The sequence below is a fragment of the Ammospiza caudacuta genome, chromosome 11 (genome assembly GCF_027887145.1).
Source record: "Ammospiza caudacuta isolate bAmmCau1 chromosome 11, bAmmCau1.pri, whole genome shotgun sequence".
Classification (NCBI taxonomy): Eukaryota; Metazoa; Chordata; class Aves; order Passeriformes; family Passerellidae; genus Ammospiza; species Ammospiza caudacuta.
This window is the reverse complement of record NC_080603.1, coordinates 15648023-15665749: the sequence shown is the minus strand read 5'-3', so window position 1 is coordinate 15665749 and position 17727 is coordinate 15648023. Positions and strand designations below refer to the sequence as shown.

General features: G+C 37.8%; 1 protein-coding gene across 3 annotated transcripts in view; it reads right to left on the bottom strand.

Moving 5' to 3' along the window:
* ACAP2 (ArfGAP with coiled-coil, ankyrin repeat and PH domains 2) overlaps positions 1 to 17727 on the bottom strand; it is a 60754-nt gene that overhangs the window by 24411 nt on the left and 18616 nt on the right. For all 3 annotated transcript variants that reach the window (XM_058812029.1, XM_058812031.1, XM_058812030.1), the window contains 7 exons: positions 16770 to 16889; positions 16086 to 16139; positions 12524 to 12582; positions 11828 to 12011; positions 9585 to 9629; positions 8448 to 8543; positions 3653 to 3727 (listed from right to left, as the gene is read on the bottom strand). In XM_058812029.1, the coding sequence (XP_058668012.1) occupies positions 3653 to 3727; positions 8448 to 8543; positions 9585 to 9629; positions 11828 to 12011; positions 12524 to 12582; positions 16086 to 16139; positions 16770 to 16889 (633 nt within the window). The remainder of the gene's footprint in view (positions 1 to 3652; positions 3728 to 8447; positions 8544 to 9584; positions 9630 to 11827; positions 12012 to 12523; positions 12583 to 16085; positions 16140 to 16769; positions 16890 to 17727) is intronic.

The window sequence follows — 17727 nt, the reverse complement described above, 5'->3', positions numbered from 1 at the left end:
AAATGTCCATGGGGTATAGCAAACCAGCTGGCAATGGAAAAACAACTTTCATCTCCAGAAATAATACTAATCTGGTGTGTCACAGAGCACTTAATATTCTTGACAGTGTTTCAGTGAATGCATTTTCGTATGAGCGTATCAATTCATCACACATCCTTGATTCATTTCAGAGCACGTTTTCTGTTTCTCTGTGTATGATTTTCTTGTTCCCAAAACAAAACCCCCCATTACTTTTCTGTAGCAGAGCTTTTGATTTACTTTCAAAATTGCTATCAGGCCATGAAAGCTAATCAAACCATTCTACCAGTAAATCTTAGGAATTATATTTTAACATTTAATGTGTAACCCAAATTATTTTTTACTTTAGAGAATCAACATTTTTAAAGTTTTTTAAGAAGGCAGTAATTGGGAGAGCATAAGTACTAAAGAAAACTCTAACCTGAAAAATTAGGCCAGCATATACTAAGCAGGAGACATGAATTGTGCAAACCCCCCATTTAGAAGGCTGCTCCCATTCCCTTTCCATTGCAAGAGACGTTTGTTACACTTAAGCTGAAAAGTCCCTCGAGGAAGGGTTTAAAACAACAGACACTGCAAGTAACAAGGTTTGCAGCCCAAGACAGAGTGAGAGAATGTGAGAGTGCCATTGAGCAAACAAGTCACTTGAAATACAAGCACATCTCTGGTTTTGAAGACAGGAGTTAGTCTGCACAACTTCTCAACAGCAGCTCTGGCTTATGCCTGCTTTGTTATTGTAGTAGCAGCTGGTTTCCTATCACCTTGTTTACTCAATATGTTAATTTTCAAATCATTCTCACTCCAGCTGTTTCCTGAGCACTTCTTTGGAAGCAGATTTTCACTTTATTGGAAAAGGGATTTGAATACAAAAAAACCTATTTGAAGTTCAATGCAAATACTTTTCCTATATCATATTCATTTTACAACAAAATATTAGGTCTGACACAACACCAAAAAGCCATGCAGCTATTTGCAGGTGCAACAGATTTTTAAAATATTTCTTAATTAAATGTGCTGCTACAGCAATGGGCTGCAAACTGCTCAGAAAACAACAGTCATGTCTAATGTATTGACATTGTGACACCATTCTTTTAATATTAATCTTTACTTATAATATTTTACAAAAATTTCCCAGAATGATCATGAAATTTCTAGATTAATTCACAGCATGTGTTGCTCCAGTTTAATACAGAAAAAATATTTTCTTACACTGAAAAAAATAAAGTTAAGAAAAATGTTTCCTGCATATATGCTGAGTAAATAGACCACAAAACTTATAAGCAATTTAAGAAAGTAAATCAGATTATCAGCTCTGCTAAAAAAGAAATCACACTGTAGTGGTGACCAAGCCCTTCCATGACACTTTTAATAGCCTCTCCATCAACAGCCTAATTAAGGACAATGATTATACAGAAAAGTGAGATGGGTTATTTAATTAGTGCAATTGTTCTGCATGCATATGCACATATATGCAAACACAGGTAGTAGGTGGGTAGGTGTGTGCACGTATGCACTTACCTATACATTTCAGAAAAGGAACTGCTCTTTATCCACACAATGAAGGAAAGGCATCATTCTGAAGCATTAGATTAGAACTTCAGTATATTAAATACATATATACCTCATGGAATATTCAACACAATAAGCTTCAGAAGTTTCAGTTGTTAAAAAACATGGAAGGATTTGGCACTGGAAGATTTGGGAACATAGTGGAAAACAACATGACAAGACATGAGGAGAGAATGGGGAATAAAACTGCCATCTGGGACAGGGTGACCAGATGACAAGTAGTGATAAAAAGATCCAGAGTCTAAGGCAGTTCTGAAATCCTGATGAGCTGGAAGCTAACTTAGTGTGAAGGTTGGGAAAAGCAAGTAGGATGAGACAAAAACAGACAATGTGATTTGAATAAGGAAATAAGAAAATGATTGGACAAGCTGTAAGAGGAATCTCCAATAAAGCACAGTCTAACCATTATCAGCACATAGTGTGACAGTGACTTCACTGATAAGGACAGGAGACAACACAACTCAAAACACAGAACTTAAGTGGACAACATACAGTACATTCTAACTGCCCCGATTATATTTTAGAGCCAGCATTAAATTGTCAAGTAAAGTAAGCAACAATAAAAGTAATGTTATTGTGCTTGTCACTTCTACTGGAAATCAAGAATATTTATATTACACACAGATATGTCTTATCAAGTTTCATGAAGCTTAAAGTTTCAGCAATAATTGAAACTAGTAGAAATAGTTTACCTGTAAAGCAGCCTTAAGCAGCATTTGAAGAAAAAACAAAGACTGTAAACACCATTGGCAACAGCAGTGACCATAACTATGGTAACTAGTTATTATTTCTAACTATGGCTAATTAAAAGATAACTGCCCATAACTTACATCTTCAGCAAGCACCACTGTTCTCTTAACACAGAACCTCTCAATTACTGTTCATTTCTGAAACTGAGCCTTTAAGCCCAAAAAACTTAAAATTTGACCTTCAACATTAATTCTCTAGTTCCATCTTTCCCATTTTCCCCCTTTCTTCCCCCTCCTTGCCTGCAGTTCTCTCCTGACTCCAAGCACAGCATGTCAGCTCTGCCCTCACCATCACATCTGCTCAATTTCACAGCAATCCTAATGCTTCCCACCAGCTCCTAAAGGGATGACAGGATGCACCAATAAAAATGTTTACAGCAACCAAAGATATTATCTTCTCCCATGAGTATTAATTTTGGCTCCTACTAAGGCTACCCAACTTATAATCTCAGAATGTTTTCATTCCTGAATTTATTTAGTTATCAGATTTCATTTCTATTGAGTGGGATTTTTTAAAATTTATGCCACCTGAACAGATCCAGAACATATTTGAATGAGAATAAGAAGTGTAGCATTACCTTTAAACTGGTATCTAAAACCTTTCAAAAGTGCCTGTAGCTCACTACCAGAGAGTTCAGTGGAAATATTTTTAACTTCTAGCATTATACCTGCAAAACCAATACTGATCTAGAGCTTCTGAAACATCCAAACAACAGAAGTCATTCCCCCAACATGAATTACCTAATTTTTTCTCAGGAAGTAAAAAGAGTTATTGCACAAATCTCTCTCAAAACACCAATTAAAAGTTCTCAATTTCATATCTGTGCACAGTTGAACCAGTACATTAGACACTCTTTACAAAAGTTTACTTTTGTTCTTCATATGCAACAGCAGCTGCCACACAAGCTCCAAGTGCTGCACTTGGATTTGGCACAGTCCAAAGTGAAACTTATTGCTGTAGGGCTGTGCAGCACATACACCTCTTGTACACACAGCATAGAAACACAAAAACCTGTACAACTTATTAAATTCAAGAGGTAATAGAAATTAGGAGTTCTACTGAAATGCTAGAATCCCAGCATTCAAATAAATTCTACTGTTCTATTTATGTTTCAGTAAAAACTATGCATAATATTTTGTTCAGTAACACAAAATTAGTATCTGCAATCCAACCTTACACTTAATGACATGTCAGTCTGTCTCTCTGCACTAAAAATACCATCCCTTGCAGTTCTGATGCAGAGATGCTGGGGAGAGATGCTACAGATAAAAAAAAAAAGGTGTGTGCAGCCTGCCTTTTACATTCTGTCAAGTACCTTTTGTTGAATAGTGGAGTGCTTTTGCTCCATATCTCTCTTCTCCTTCGCAGCATCTACAGCCAACTGATCCAGCTGTAAAGAGAAACACAAAATTGGATCTTTCAATTATCATAAGAAATTTGGCTCAGTAGATTTCACAATGCTGACAAAAAAAAAAAAAAGAACTACCACATTATGTCTAGACATTGCAAGACTTTTATTTTATTTGCATAGCATAATTACTTCTTTGTCACAAATTGTTTACCTTGAATAACCACTGAAGCCTCGTTTAAAGCACTGCTCTGCCACCCTGAATTAACCTCTACCAAGGTGTACATTTCTTGTGAGCATTAGAAGAACTGTCTCAAAGAACAGCATGGTGCCAAGCATATGCGCCTCTGTACCGCATTGGTGCTCAGTCTCCCAGGAGGATGACTCATGCTTTAGCTGCTCTTGCTGGCCTATGCAGCAGCACTGGCAGGAGCAGCAAAAACTAGAAGGAGCAAATGCTATGGATTTTTCCCTCCACAAAGTGAGAGAACTGTCTCAATCAGGATTTTGTGTCAATAGTTTTGATCAGCTGACCAGCAGTACTCGAGAAAGATTGCTTGAGATCTTAGGTAGAGACAAATTAATTTTGAAAATAAAAATATGGTTTTGAACATAACAGAGAATATTTAAGTTAGTATCCTTACAAAGTCTCTGATGATAAAAAGGACACTAGCCAAAAAATTTCCTTTTACAACCACAAAAAAAGAAAAAGGAGGAAATTTAAGATACCCTGTAAGAGAAAGTTTGATTGGGGTTTTCTTCTGTGGCGAGTTGCTTGTTTTGGTTGTTTTTGTTTTACAGTTTTGATTCTCTTGGTTTTGTTGTTTGTTTGTTTTATCCAGGCCTTCATGTTTAAGTTAGAAATGCAGTGGGGAAGCAGATGTTGCCTGAAAGCCCAGCGGGTTTGGTACTTACAGCCTGTAACACAAGGCTGCCATTACCCGGCCGCAGCGCGCCATGCCCGGCGGTGCAGACACAGCCGTGCCCGTGCCCAGTGGTGCAGACACAGCCGTGCCCAGTGGTGCAGACACAGCCGTGCCCATGCCCAGTGGTGCAGACACAGCCGTGCCCAGCGGTGCAGACACAGCCGTGCCCATGCCCAGTGGTGCAGACACAGCCGTGCCCAGCGGTGCAGACACAGCCGTGCCCATGCCCAGCGGTGCAGACACAGCCGTGCCCATGCCCAGTGGTGCAGACACAGCCGTGCCCAGCGGTGCAGACACAGCCGTGCCCATGCCCAGCGGTGCAGACACAGCCGTGCCCATGCCCAGCGGTGCAGACACAGCCGTGCCCATGCCCGGCGGTGCAGACACAGCCGTGCCCGGCGGTGCAGACACAGCCGTGCCCATGCCCAGTGGTGCAGACACAGCCGTGCCCAGCGGTGCAGACACAGCCGTGCCCATGCCCAGCGGTGCAGACACAGCCGTGCCCATGCCCGGCGGTGCAGACACAGCCGTGCCCGGCGGTGCAGACACAGCACCGTGTGCAGGGCTCAGCCCGTGGCTCTCCCTGTCTGTGGGACAGGGCTGCCTCTGCTGCAGGCCCATAGCCAGAACAGCAGGAGCAGCAGCTCCCAGCTGGGGCTCTCACTGGCACAGGGCACACTGACTCACAGACCCTCTGATCCACCCACAGACAGCATCCCCTCCACCCGCTCTCAGAACCACAAGTGGCAGGCCCTGCCAACTCTGGCTGGCTCCCCAGTCTTTTACCTGCCCTGCTTAGTAAATATAATGATATATTTACCAAGCAGGGCATGATATAAATAACAGAAAAGGGACAATAACAGGCCCTTACACCCTTGTGCTAGACATTCTCCAACAATTATGGAGCCATCAGAAAGCTGAAACATCTGGATCCAATTCTGTTCTCTTTTATTTTCTTTAACTCTTCTCTCCCTGTCTTCCCCTCTGGCTCAAAAGGCCATATCAGCACTTGCACACCTTTATAGGTATTTGTGAACAGGAACACATTGAAGGCTGAAGTGTCCAAATGCCAGATCTATGTAACTTTAGCACTTAAAAATAACACGAGCCTCTAAAACAGACTGGGCTCAAAGACTGTTTTGCATCAACAACCCTTGAGAAACCCTTTCTCCTGTGATAAAGATGAGAACTGGCTCAAGTGTTGTTCAAAATTTTATAGGAATCCAGAATTTTAGTTTCTTGCTAAAACTTCAGATTCAGGAATCTGCACATGGCCCTCAAGAAATTCTTCCTTCTACCCCATTAGATGAAACAGAAGGCAGTCACTCAGGGTAGGGCAATTAGCTCTAATTTACCCTGAATACAAGCGTTTGAGGGTACATTTACCACAGACAAAACAGAACTCTTAACAGCAGCTCATTCCACCAGTTACTTTTTTTGCTATGAAGACAGCATTGCACCATTCCTGTTTTCAAGCTCAAACCAGAGTTTCTTCCTTTTCACTCAGGTGAGCAGCACATCAATTGTCTTAGAAGAGACCAACAGCATATAACTATCAAAAGAAGCTGTAGCAAATCACAACTAAACTATCAAAATCCCAGTCATTATAGTATTACTGAATAATTTTCAGAAAATTAGGTTTTTCAAACTACTGCATTTACTGGTAAATGTATTTTTACAAAAATAATGCTCTAACTGGCATTCTGAGGAGAATTAAGTCAGACTAAAATACTTAGCTTTTTGAGTAGTCATTTCAATGAAAATTCAAATGTTTTCTTTTTAAGGTAATACCACATTTCTTATGAAAAGAACCAAAACCCATAGTTTCCATGCAAAAGCTCCTATTATGCTTGCACATTATTAAAGATTACCATAAAATGATCTGATTCCAAAGGCATCCTACCCTGACCTGAATTAACCAGAAAGCAAAATTGCTTAATCCTATTCCATCACAATGAAACAGTTATTTTGAAAATACAGACAAAAATAATTCAAAATGATAACTATACTATTTAAGATCAATTTTATTACTTCAGATGCTGTTAACCCTTGTAATTAAGATCATACACAAAATTTACCTAGGAATGAAAGCTCACTCACCAACAGAAGGAATCTAACAGCATTTTCACAAATTCCAGCAAATCCCCGTTATGTCACAACATACTTTGTTAAAGGCAGAAGCTTCAACCAGTAAAAGCTGCAAAGCCATCAATTGTTAAAACTTTCAACAGTTATTTACAAATCTGCTTCTGTCATGAAAAATATCCCTTACATAAATGCCAAGGTATGCTACAAAAGAACAATTGCGTGAGTTGTACAACTTTAGGGTCTTCAGTCCATCTTGCTCCAACTGCAATATATTTAAAACATTCTTAGCGATGGATTTTCTAAATTTAACTCCTTCAGTTGCTATGATACCAGCACCAAAATGAATGCTACACAGTGCTCCTTACCAGATCAAGCAAAAAGCATGACCAGACATTCAAAAATAACCTTGTGTTTTCTTGCTCCAATCACATCAATGAAATGGAAACATTGAAGCCTGGCTGATGTCATAACCCACTATTAACTCCACAGTTTGTCTCTCCTTTCCCTATCTCCTCTTCCACAGCAGTACAGGACATGAGTTACACAGCCAGACACTACAGTTCAACACTTACAGCCCAACTAGAAGGGTGTTGAAGAATAAAGGGCAAACTATGGAAGAGTAACATCTACCTGAACTGTTCAGGTGCCCCTATTACACCAAGACCTGACATGTCTCTACACATAATTAAGACCCAACTGGGGCCTAGTCTAGCAGAAAAATAACTATTTAGCCATTGGGTTGTTGGAGTTATTTTCTACAGCTCCCAATCTGCTCCACTGCACAGCTCAGAACAATTTAATCTCTTATTCATTCAGTGGCACTCAATGAATGACATTCAGTGATGCATCTACTCAAGATGAATGTAAAAGTTTGCTTTTTATTTGCTTTTTTACCTGGACAGACACTTAAAAATTTGGTTAGCTCCTTTGTAGATCTGTTTGGGAAGTGGCAACAGAGGAGTTTGTATCAGAGCACTTGTTGCAAGTCCTCAGGTACAGGCAAATAAAAAGTGCTCATATAACTTGCACTGAAAAGCAAGTCAAGACACTGCTGAGTCTTCTTCCTGCATCACAGACAAATCTCCAGTTCAACAGTGTATGTTCCAATCTATTTGCAAAACCATTTTCCATGTCTCCTGTGTGCAGCTGGCAGTGGTCCATCTAAGCTTTTCATGAGTCCCTGACTGAAAACTCAGAAGTGTCAATGTCTGTCCTTAAACAACAAAACTGGGTAAGAAGGATTCCATGCAGGAACTAAATTTTGCACTACTTATTAAAATCATACTTCCATTTTATGGTTTAAGTTGCTAACATCAAATTTATATTTACACACATAAAAATTTAATTATACAGACTGCATAACTTATACAGTAAATAAAGTATATGAGTAGAAGGAAAATCAGCCTAATCTACTTTTTATTATTAGATATATTTATAAACATAGGTCATATACACAAAATTTGAAATGCAAATAATCCAGTATCCTGAATATCACAATGTACCTCACAGAGGAGTGCATGGGTATGCTTAGTATGTAAATCCTAAAGGTAGTATTAATTTTAGTAAACAGACAACTTTTTGTAACTATTTTCATTCCTTTCATTACAGCATATTTTTAATGTTTTGCCTGTGTCATACTACAACTCCCTTTTTGTTGAATAAATCTATGAAGTACCTGATATGCAGGCATATATCAAGATTTCTTTCATTTCAGCATATAGTTATGCATTTTTAAAATAATTTGTTACCTGTGCACCAAGATCTTTCATGTAGGGCTCAAGTTCACTAAACAGATCATAGCCTTGATGGAAAAAAGCCAGATGTGCATACATAAACGATAACATCTAGAAGGAACAAAGTAAATATTTATTCTCTTAAAAATGGTATCACATATCACATAAATATGTCACTTAATTCACATAACCTACAGTTTCAGGTTTAATTTCTCCTCTTGTGTCCTGATAGTTTTACATCAATAAGTCATAGAGCTTCCAACATTGTAAAATAAAGATGCAAAGTAAAGCAAGAACAGAACCAAGCAAAAAATTTCAGAAATCAGTTGATAGCATTAGCTCCATAAACAAAACAAAAGAAATCTACTTCTAATTCATGTCACCTGAAATTTTTGTTATCTCTCTTTAACTGGGACATGTAAGGTACAGAGGGGCTATAGAATATTTTACTAATGATTCAAACCCATAAGCTTTATAACATAGCTGAAAAGACTGTCTGGCCTTAAAATAGCAAACAAGTTGGGAACGTGCAGAGCAGAATAGCAGGCAGTTATAAACCAACCCAAGTTAAGTTTCTGCTTTTCATGGAATTGAAAAAATTATGGGAGAGCAACTTCAGACATTTGAAAGAACAGTACTGTTTAATTTGTCACTCTCCATCTCAATAGACTTTTAACAGAGATAATGTGAAGTAGAAAAGGGAATTCAATGTGAAGCAAACTGGCATGCAGGTATAGTTTTATATTAATTTAGCAGATACCATACTATTCATACTAAAATTTGCCCTGTTCTTAGAAATAACAGAATTCATCTTAGAATAGATTATAAGTAGCACTTACTGTTTACAAAGTAATAAATCAGACCTAAACAGCAGAATTCTTAGCAAAGTGATTTTAACCATGGAACACATACCAAAGGATCAAGAGTAGTGAAAACCGACAAGTGTTCAAATCTGAACCAGAAGGATTATCAAAAATAGGTAGACATGTATGCCCAGCTACAATAAAGGCCAAATTGACAGTCATCAAACTGCCAAATGTATTGATAACATTTTGATCAATAAAAGGATTTTTAACATACTGCTTTGTGGTCATGTTTTTAATTTCAGATGGATTAAAATATTTGATATACAGAGGATAAAGTATATCTTACCGATTTTAAAATTTCTGCTCTCCTTTTAGATTGAAGAACATTGATCTAGGAGAAAAGAACAACCAAGCAATTCCTTTTATTCTAAACTTATTTTATTTTCAATTTTCCCCAAATAATCACATCCAATCTTAAAACATTGGAAGAAGACAGCTCAATATCAGACTTTCCAAAATACTTTTAAAAGAAGATGCACTCTAGTTCTGTCATGACATCAGCGATGCAATCAGAGAACACTTGCAAAGCTTGAGCTTCACAGTGATAGTTACAATTTTCTTTTATCAGTAAGTAAAGTACAGGACACCACTTGCTTGCTAGAAGTAATATCAGACAACTTTCAAGGAAAATTGGTTTTCATTTTCAAGAGATTGAATTCAAGATGTTTCAAGCAGATGAGCCAAGCCAGCCCACCAACTCCTTGCAGAAGTTGCACTGCTGCCAGGGCAGAGTGAAGGATGCAAGCAGGGTTCCTTTTCCTCTCAGACTCACAGTATTTAAGTATTCCAAAAATAGTCCCAGGCAAGCAAGAATGTAATAGTTTCAATAAGTAACTTTCTGTGTATACCTGGGCTTTTAAGCTAGCTGAAGTCACTGATTAAAGGTGTTGCCCTAGAACTTAGGGAATTCCACATTATATAGAAAAAAATGACAAATTTTCCACATTCACCTAGTTCCCCTATCTTCTTTATCTAATCTTAAAAGGTTGCCATCCAAACTACAGATTTTACTTTAAAAGACCCACTTAGCAGAAACAGGCATGATTTTGTAATTTAACACATCTATGTCAGTTTAGAATTTCAGCAAAATAAACAAACTTGCTGCAGCTATAATCAAAACCAGATTCTACTTCTATACTTAAGTGCTCATTATTTTGGAAAACTTTCTGCAGCAAAAATAATTGAGATTTGTTTGTATAGAATAAACCCTCAGCCTGTGAGGCAAAGAAAAATAAAAGGAAAGCAAAGGTTTTGAATTACAGTTTAGAGCAAATCTAGCTACAAAGAAACCATAGTTGTAAAGCCATTTTCCCAGAAGAATCACTCAAGCAGACACAATTCCTAAAGCTGAATTGATTTTTGTCCACGTTGAGAGATGCTGAAACTGTTCCCAGTTACTCTAAATGCATCTGCATCCCAGGAACTGCTCATACTTTGAACATACAAATTCCAGGAGGCAAACAGCCTGCAGTTCAAAGCACACCCAAGGAACTGGCCCACTACAGTAGTGGCTGCCAGCTGCCCCCACCATTTAGTCCTAGTACAAATAATCCTGTGGGGAATAATTCACACCACTTTTTAAACATCAAAATGACCTTAGTGTTTAAAAAGCTGGAGTTCAGAATTGACCACTGACCACCATGTTTGTGAACATGCCCAGGCTGATAGGCTCCACTTCATTTTACAACTCATAATGCAATTTATACAGAAGTTAATTAAGCTTTAAATAACTGACTGGACTGTCACAAATCAAAATGATAATGTCTAATATAAAACCAGCTTAATTGTAAACAGCTGTTCTGTTTTTGATCATAGGAGAAGCTCAGACTCATTTGGGAGCCCCCCAGCCTTCACACCATCTGAGTTGCAATAATCCTGTTTTGCTGTAGTTGTGGATAAGTATGAAGCAGATGAATTTTAAGTATCAAAAGAAAATTTACTACTGTATTTCAGAATTCAAAGCAGCATGACAAAGAACACCTCTCAACACCATATGGGAGATTTTCACTAAAAAGATAAAGAATAATTAAGTTCTTGACTCCCTTTACAGCACAATCCCAAGCTCTGAGGCATCTAGACAAGCTGAATACAACCCAAAGCATACAGATAAAATTCAGAAATACCTAACGTCCTGTATCAGAATTATTCAGGTAATGTGCATTTCCTAGGCTAGATTACAGGTTTTACTTTATCTATATAAGAAACTGCAGTATATCTAAGTCATAAAATATTTAGCTAAGTATCAGGCAATACTAGGGTTTGTTCATAATTAATGTTCAACTTGAAAATGAAACTGTGTCACTGCAGCAAGGGCACTGAATACCAGAGCATTAAAGCAATAGGAATGCATCAATTAATTTTCCTCAGATTTTATTAAAAAAGAAATTATTTGCAGATAAAGTTCTTCCTTTTTCCCTGAATCTCCACAGCTTCCAAGAAGCTTACACAAAGAACTTCTCACATTGTAAAGGACATGTCTCTAACCATATGTAACAAATGGTTTTGAAAAGCTCTCATTGCTGTCCTTACCTGAAGAACATAATCCAGAGCTATGTGTCGAAAACATTTCCGAGTTGCAGTCAAAATATTGGTGGCTTCCTCTACCTCGTGTTGCTTATTCCTTTGAACTTGGGCATTTTTCACCAGAGCATTCTCCTTTTCTTCACTCACTTTTTCAAATTGTTTCTTTGCATCTTTAAATTTCCTAATATCTCTATGGAAAAAGGAAATATGGATGACAAATTAATTCCAAAGCATGAAAAAGAGTTTTTCACCAGACAGATTTCTTTCACCAGACACCAGACAGACCAAGCTGGGGACTGCTATAGTTGGTGTCTATTTCAAATTTTATATTCTTCAACACATGCTTGGGTCAAATGGAAATCCACAAATTATGACAGAAGCTTCTTGTCTTTCTTTTCCAGGGAAAGGACAAAATTGAAATGTAACTGAACACATCTAATGCCTACTGGGGAAAAGCTTTGTCCCCCAAGCTTAGATAATTACAATATGTAATTAGATCGGTAATTCATCCTATTGCAACATTTCTGCAGCTGCATCTAAAGCCTCAGTGACTTGGGGTGATTTTTGACAAAGCCTTAATACACACTTCTCAATTTATGGGTGGCAACCTACAAGAAGGATGTTTCACTTACCCACTCAAATCAGATTTTTAAAATTCCATTTTATATATAATTTTCCCATTACAAGTGCAAATTAACTTACTCTTTAACGAAAGTCTGAAGCTGTGTTTTAATTGATCTTTGGATCTGGTCAAACAGAATCTGAAAGAAAACATTATTATGTAGGTCAGTAACTTGGAGGTATTCATACCTTCTGATTTCAGAAATACCAATGTTAATTATGCAGGATTACATGAGAATGTAATTATTAAACCACTGTGTCTCTAATACCAAAATATAAATCCCTTCACAGTAGTTTTGAAATAAATAAAAGATGAGGAAGAAAATAAGGAAAATAACTCAAACCAAGCATCTTTTGCTGCTCTTTTCTTAAAGACTGTGGTTATAAGGAGACATAAGAGCTTCTGACATCTTATTCTCTCATCCTGACATGCCTAGTTTCATATAAGTTTATTTATGTTAATTGTACAGTTATGTTCCTGAAGAAACAACTTTGAATGTTAAGGAGCCATTTTTTTTTCTTAGACTTTGACAATTTATCAACAACTAAAAGACAAATGAAACCATAGAAAGAACATCCTCTTAACTTCTGGCAAAAACCCCAAAACCATGGATTGAAATTAATGCTGAAAATGCAGCATACATGAGTATTCAGTACTATCTCCTTTACATGAAATGTTTGTAAAAAACCACCCACTGTTGGACTACTAAAAGGAATGGCTTATTCTTTTTAAGAATAAGTGATCTAAGCAATGGTTCCAAAATATCTTGTGATTTGGGAAGGCTGAAGGCACAAAATATAATAAATTCATTTGAATTGTAAAGTCTAAGATATTTGTTAAGTTTTTAAGGCCAAAGCACACCTGGATGTGAGATAGTTTGAATGTGCTCTTACGACCCAAAAAAATTCTAACTGGAAAATGAAAACACACATTCCTTCAGCTTCACATCTGCCCTGTGAGTTTTAGGATGAAATGGAACAGGTCAATGACTACTGGATAAATCCTTTTGTCACTTATTGTGCAGACAAAAAATGTTGCCTCAATTTTCAACCCTTTTACACCTCCAATTCTGCATAACAGAAATACACAAGGCAGCATCACAAAAGTAAAGCTGGCCCAGTTTAACAGAATCTCTCATAAAAGGTAAAAATTTTGAAATATTAAAGAATTCTCTTGAAAAGGCAAGCCAAAACCTCAAAGTTTAAGGTCAAAAAATGTTTTCTTTAAATGTTCTCAGAACTTTATTAAGATTTGGAAATGGGAAGCTATGTAATGCCAAATACTGACAGCAAAACCTTTACCAGCTCATCTCTCTTTTCTAGAAACACTGAAGGGAAACATGACTGAGTTAAAGCCACTCATTAGCAGTGGTACCGTACCTTGCATCCAGTCTCCATGCTAGGAGCTTTTCAGGACCAAAGCAACCTGCTCCAACCTCATATCTGACCCTGATTTAGGCAGGCAGTCAAACCATCCACACCTCCTGAGGACCCTTCCAACCAGAATTGTACCTACCAGTAGCACGTGGAAGAACCTGTTTGTATTCCCACTTTGGGAAACCAGAAAAGCAGACAACTAGAATAAAGAACTTCTTGACAAACTGGAAGTCAGGCTGGGACTACTCCCACTGCTGACATTTAAGCTTGCCAGTGCCTGGGGAGTGCACCAATCAAGATCAATACCAAAAGATAAAACCAGATGGGAACTCAAATGTTTAGAGGACTCCCAGAAATATGAGCCTTGCATTCTGCTTACAGTAATGAAGAGAAAAAATGTGCTGGGCAGAAAAACACATAGACATCATTTCCCCTAAAAAAACTAGAAAGAAGTGCCCAGACCATGATGTAAATCTGATTAGATTTACAGCCTTGTCAACATACTACCTTTCATATACTGCAAGTCTAAGAAAGCTGCTATTTGCCATAAGCTGTCACAGCTACTCCCCCACTGCTGAATCAGTGAAGATGCTGCATTAGGCTGGTCCCTGGCCTTATCTGTAGCAAAGCCTCACATGAAAAAACTGACAGTCATCCAGAACTCAGTGGGAGCATCTCCTGCCCCTTCCATCCTTCCTTTCCTCTTTCTTCCTCTAGCTTCTCCCTCCTGCTGGCTCTGACACCTTGGTCAGCAACAGACCTGTCACTCTGAGCCAGGAAGCCCTGCTGAACTCAGCAGATTCACAAAAAAGCAATGCAGGACCTCAACATGTCTGGCAAAGCAATTGTGCCTCACTCCTGATGTTTGTGCCTTTGGTAAAAGCCACTTTGTTCTCACTATGCCTGAGCACAGCAAGGGCATGGAGGGGAAAAAAGCAGGGCAGAAGCCAGATGGGTCCTTCTTAGATCTGAAAAGAAATCTTCTTCAATATGGTTTGTTCTCTGCTTTCTGCCTTCAAAGTGCCCAAAAGGAACAGCTGTCCTATGCTAAATTTTACCAAAGCAGTGCAAGCCACCATCATGTAGGAATAACAGCAGCAATAACACAGGACCTATGTCAGAGGTGTCCAAAAGAGCAAACCACAGGTAAAAGACATGGCTAAGAGGGATTCCAGCAGCAAGATGTGTGATGAAGAGGGACAGCCTGGGCTCATCTGCTCCATCTACTCTGCAGAAATCACTGACATGAAAGTAACATTGCTCCAGTACTGCTGCTTTGAACCTTGGCCCTCCCTTCTCTCTTCTCACTGTTCACTTACTCCCTTCTTTACAGTTTTCATTAGATTAGGTGCAGATATGTACACTCTGTATAATGGAAAGGAAATCAAACACAATGCTATTAACCTGCTTTGCTTTGCTTCCCTTTCATTCTAAAAGCATGCATTTAAAACAAAAAAAGCCTAATCAGACACTTTTAGAAACCTAACTTGAAGCTAGCAAAATTCCTTTTGATTCTGTCTTGTCAATTTTTAAACTCCCAGTGGTATGAAAAACCCACATTTTAAGTGTCCTGCATATTTTCAGCACTTTGGAGACACTTCAGTTTGTTTCCAGCAATTTGCTGGGAAATTAACAAAGAGCAGTTGGGCCAATGAAAGAGGAAAAAACCAGAAGAACAAACTTCTGAATACAAGACCAAACTCTTTAAAGGAAAAATAACAAATTAGTTTTAAACCTAGGGAAAGCTGAAGTTTCTGATTAACTCTGACTAAAATGCTAAAAATTACAATTAGTCTTAAATCCTAGCATTTTCTCCTTTCTCCACACTTACTTAAATCTGCTATCCCTCCAAAAAGAAAACTATAGGCAAATCATAGGTGCTTCATTTTGTGCATTATAAAGGAAAGGGGAGAAAATAGCAACTATGGAAAATATGATCATTATTTCAGACCAGCAAAGGTATAAACTCATAGAATGTAACTGTTACCATCAGTTTGATTCAAAAAGATGAAACTATCCAGTATTTACTGTCTTAGAGCACCAAAGCTTACAAATTCCAAATGAAAAATAAACCAAGATGGAAATCTGCAGAAAAGGGGATATTTATAAATACCTTGTAAACAAAACATTATTAAAATAGTTATTTAACACCACTTAAACCATTACTTTGCAAACACTATCAACAAGAAAGGCATTAATATTAATCTATTATCAAAAATAACTGAAGATGAGCTATCAGAGCCATGTTGCAGCTAGAAATACTCACATTATGATAATTGATCATTTCCTGTAAGGTGTCAGAGAACTTCATCAAATTGGTCTGTAAAGAGAAAATAAAAGTAGTTTAAGTTAAGCCCTATTAAAAACACAGCACAAAAGCAACAGTTCAGAGGTTTACAGCTTTTCAGTTTTTACACCTTGGAAATTAATTTTCCTTATAGCACTATTATGAGACTAAAACCATTAGGCCATAAGGAGAGCACAGCTGTAATGGCAAATAAATCTATTTAAAGATACAAGCATGAAAAATGTTACTTCTATCTACCTGGATATAAAGCACCAAACTGAAGAAAAGCAGGAAAAATTCAAATTGACTAAAGATATGGGAAACACACATAATCTAAAACATTAATTTACAGTATTTAATATGACACTAACTAATATTTTTCACATTTAATACTCTGACTCAAAAAAAACACAACAGGTTAACGTGTTGCCATCACCAGTGCACACACTCATCTAACACATGTTCTGAAATTTGGCAGAGCCATGTCACTACTGAAACTAAACAGCTCAGAGTGCACCACAGCACTCTAAAAGAGATAGCAAAGAAAAAGGAGCAAAAAGGCAAATAATTCCATAAACTTCAACTACTTCTCTTGTAAACTGCTATGTTGTACCTTTTTAAAGTCATGTTTCTTTCCCTCCCCTTTCACCTCAAAGAACTTACCTCAACCAATGTATCTTTACAGGAATATTGTGCAAGGTCTCGAATTCCATTCATGAACTGCTTGTTGGCTGTACAAAATGCTTTCCCAGTGTCAATCATTGCAATACAAAGCTTCACCAGCTAAAATGAGTATATAAATAGAGAGAAAGCAGAAGGCTTATTTTGATTTGGTTTTTACACCATCATATAAACATGAAAACGCTGAGCTTTGTTAAGGCTACAAAATAAAAATTTCCAAAGTTACATTCTCACCCTCTGATTCTATGAAAAGCTTTCTACTGTGTAGTAACAGCTATAAAAACACTACTCTAGGTCATTAGATATGCTATTGGGAAAGCTACCACTCTATAAACTTTTAAAATTAGGTTTTACTTGCTTTACTGTTAACTGACATGTTGCACATATTTCAAGGGAGTTTTACACAGGCAATAAGTACAGCAGCTAAAACATAACCCAAGCAAATGATGAGGTTATTGTGGTTTCTGAGGAAAAACACCACAAAACAAACAAAAACTAAACCCACACCAGTTGTTTCATCCTGAGACGCTGAGAATACAGGAAGAGGAAAGCAAAAGGCTCTGTGCACAAAGCACAGCTGAAGAGCCATGGTTACATCTCAGGAGGTGAAATCAATCGTGTTTCCACTCACAGACTAATCTCTGATGGCTTTGCACCCCTACCACTCATGCTTCAGTCAGCACCTCAGGCCCCATGGAACTGCAGTCTGATAAGAAGGTCCTCAGTATCTTGTGATGGATGTTTTCCCACTTCTTGAACCATTTATGCACTGGGCCATTAATGTAAGAAACAGGGGTTACTGCAATTGCCAGGATGCTCTCCTGAGATGGGTGCATTATGACTGAGCTTCTCCACCCTAAGCCAAGCTGAGAATAAATCCAGAAGACTGAACTTTCATCTCTGAAAGATCTTTCAAGGATGGTAAATAAATTATCATGAA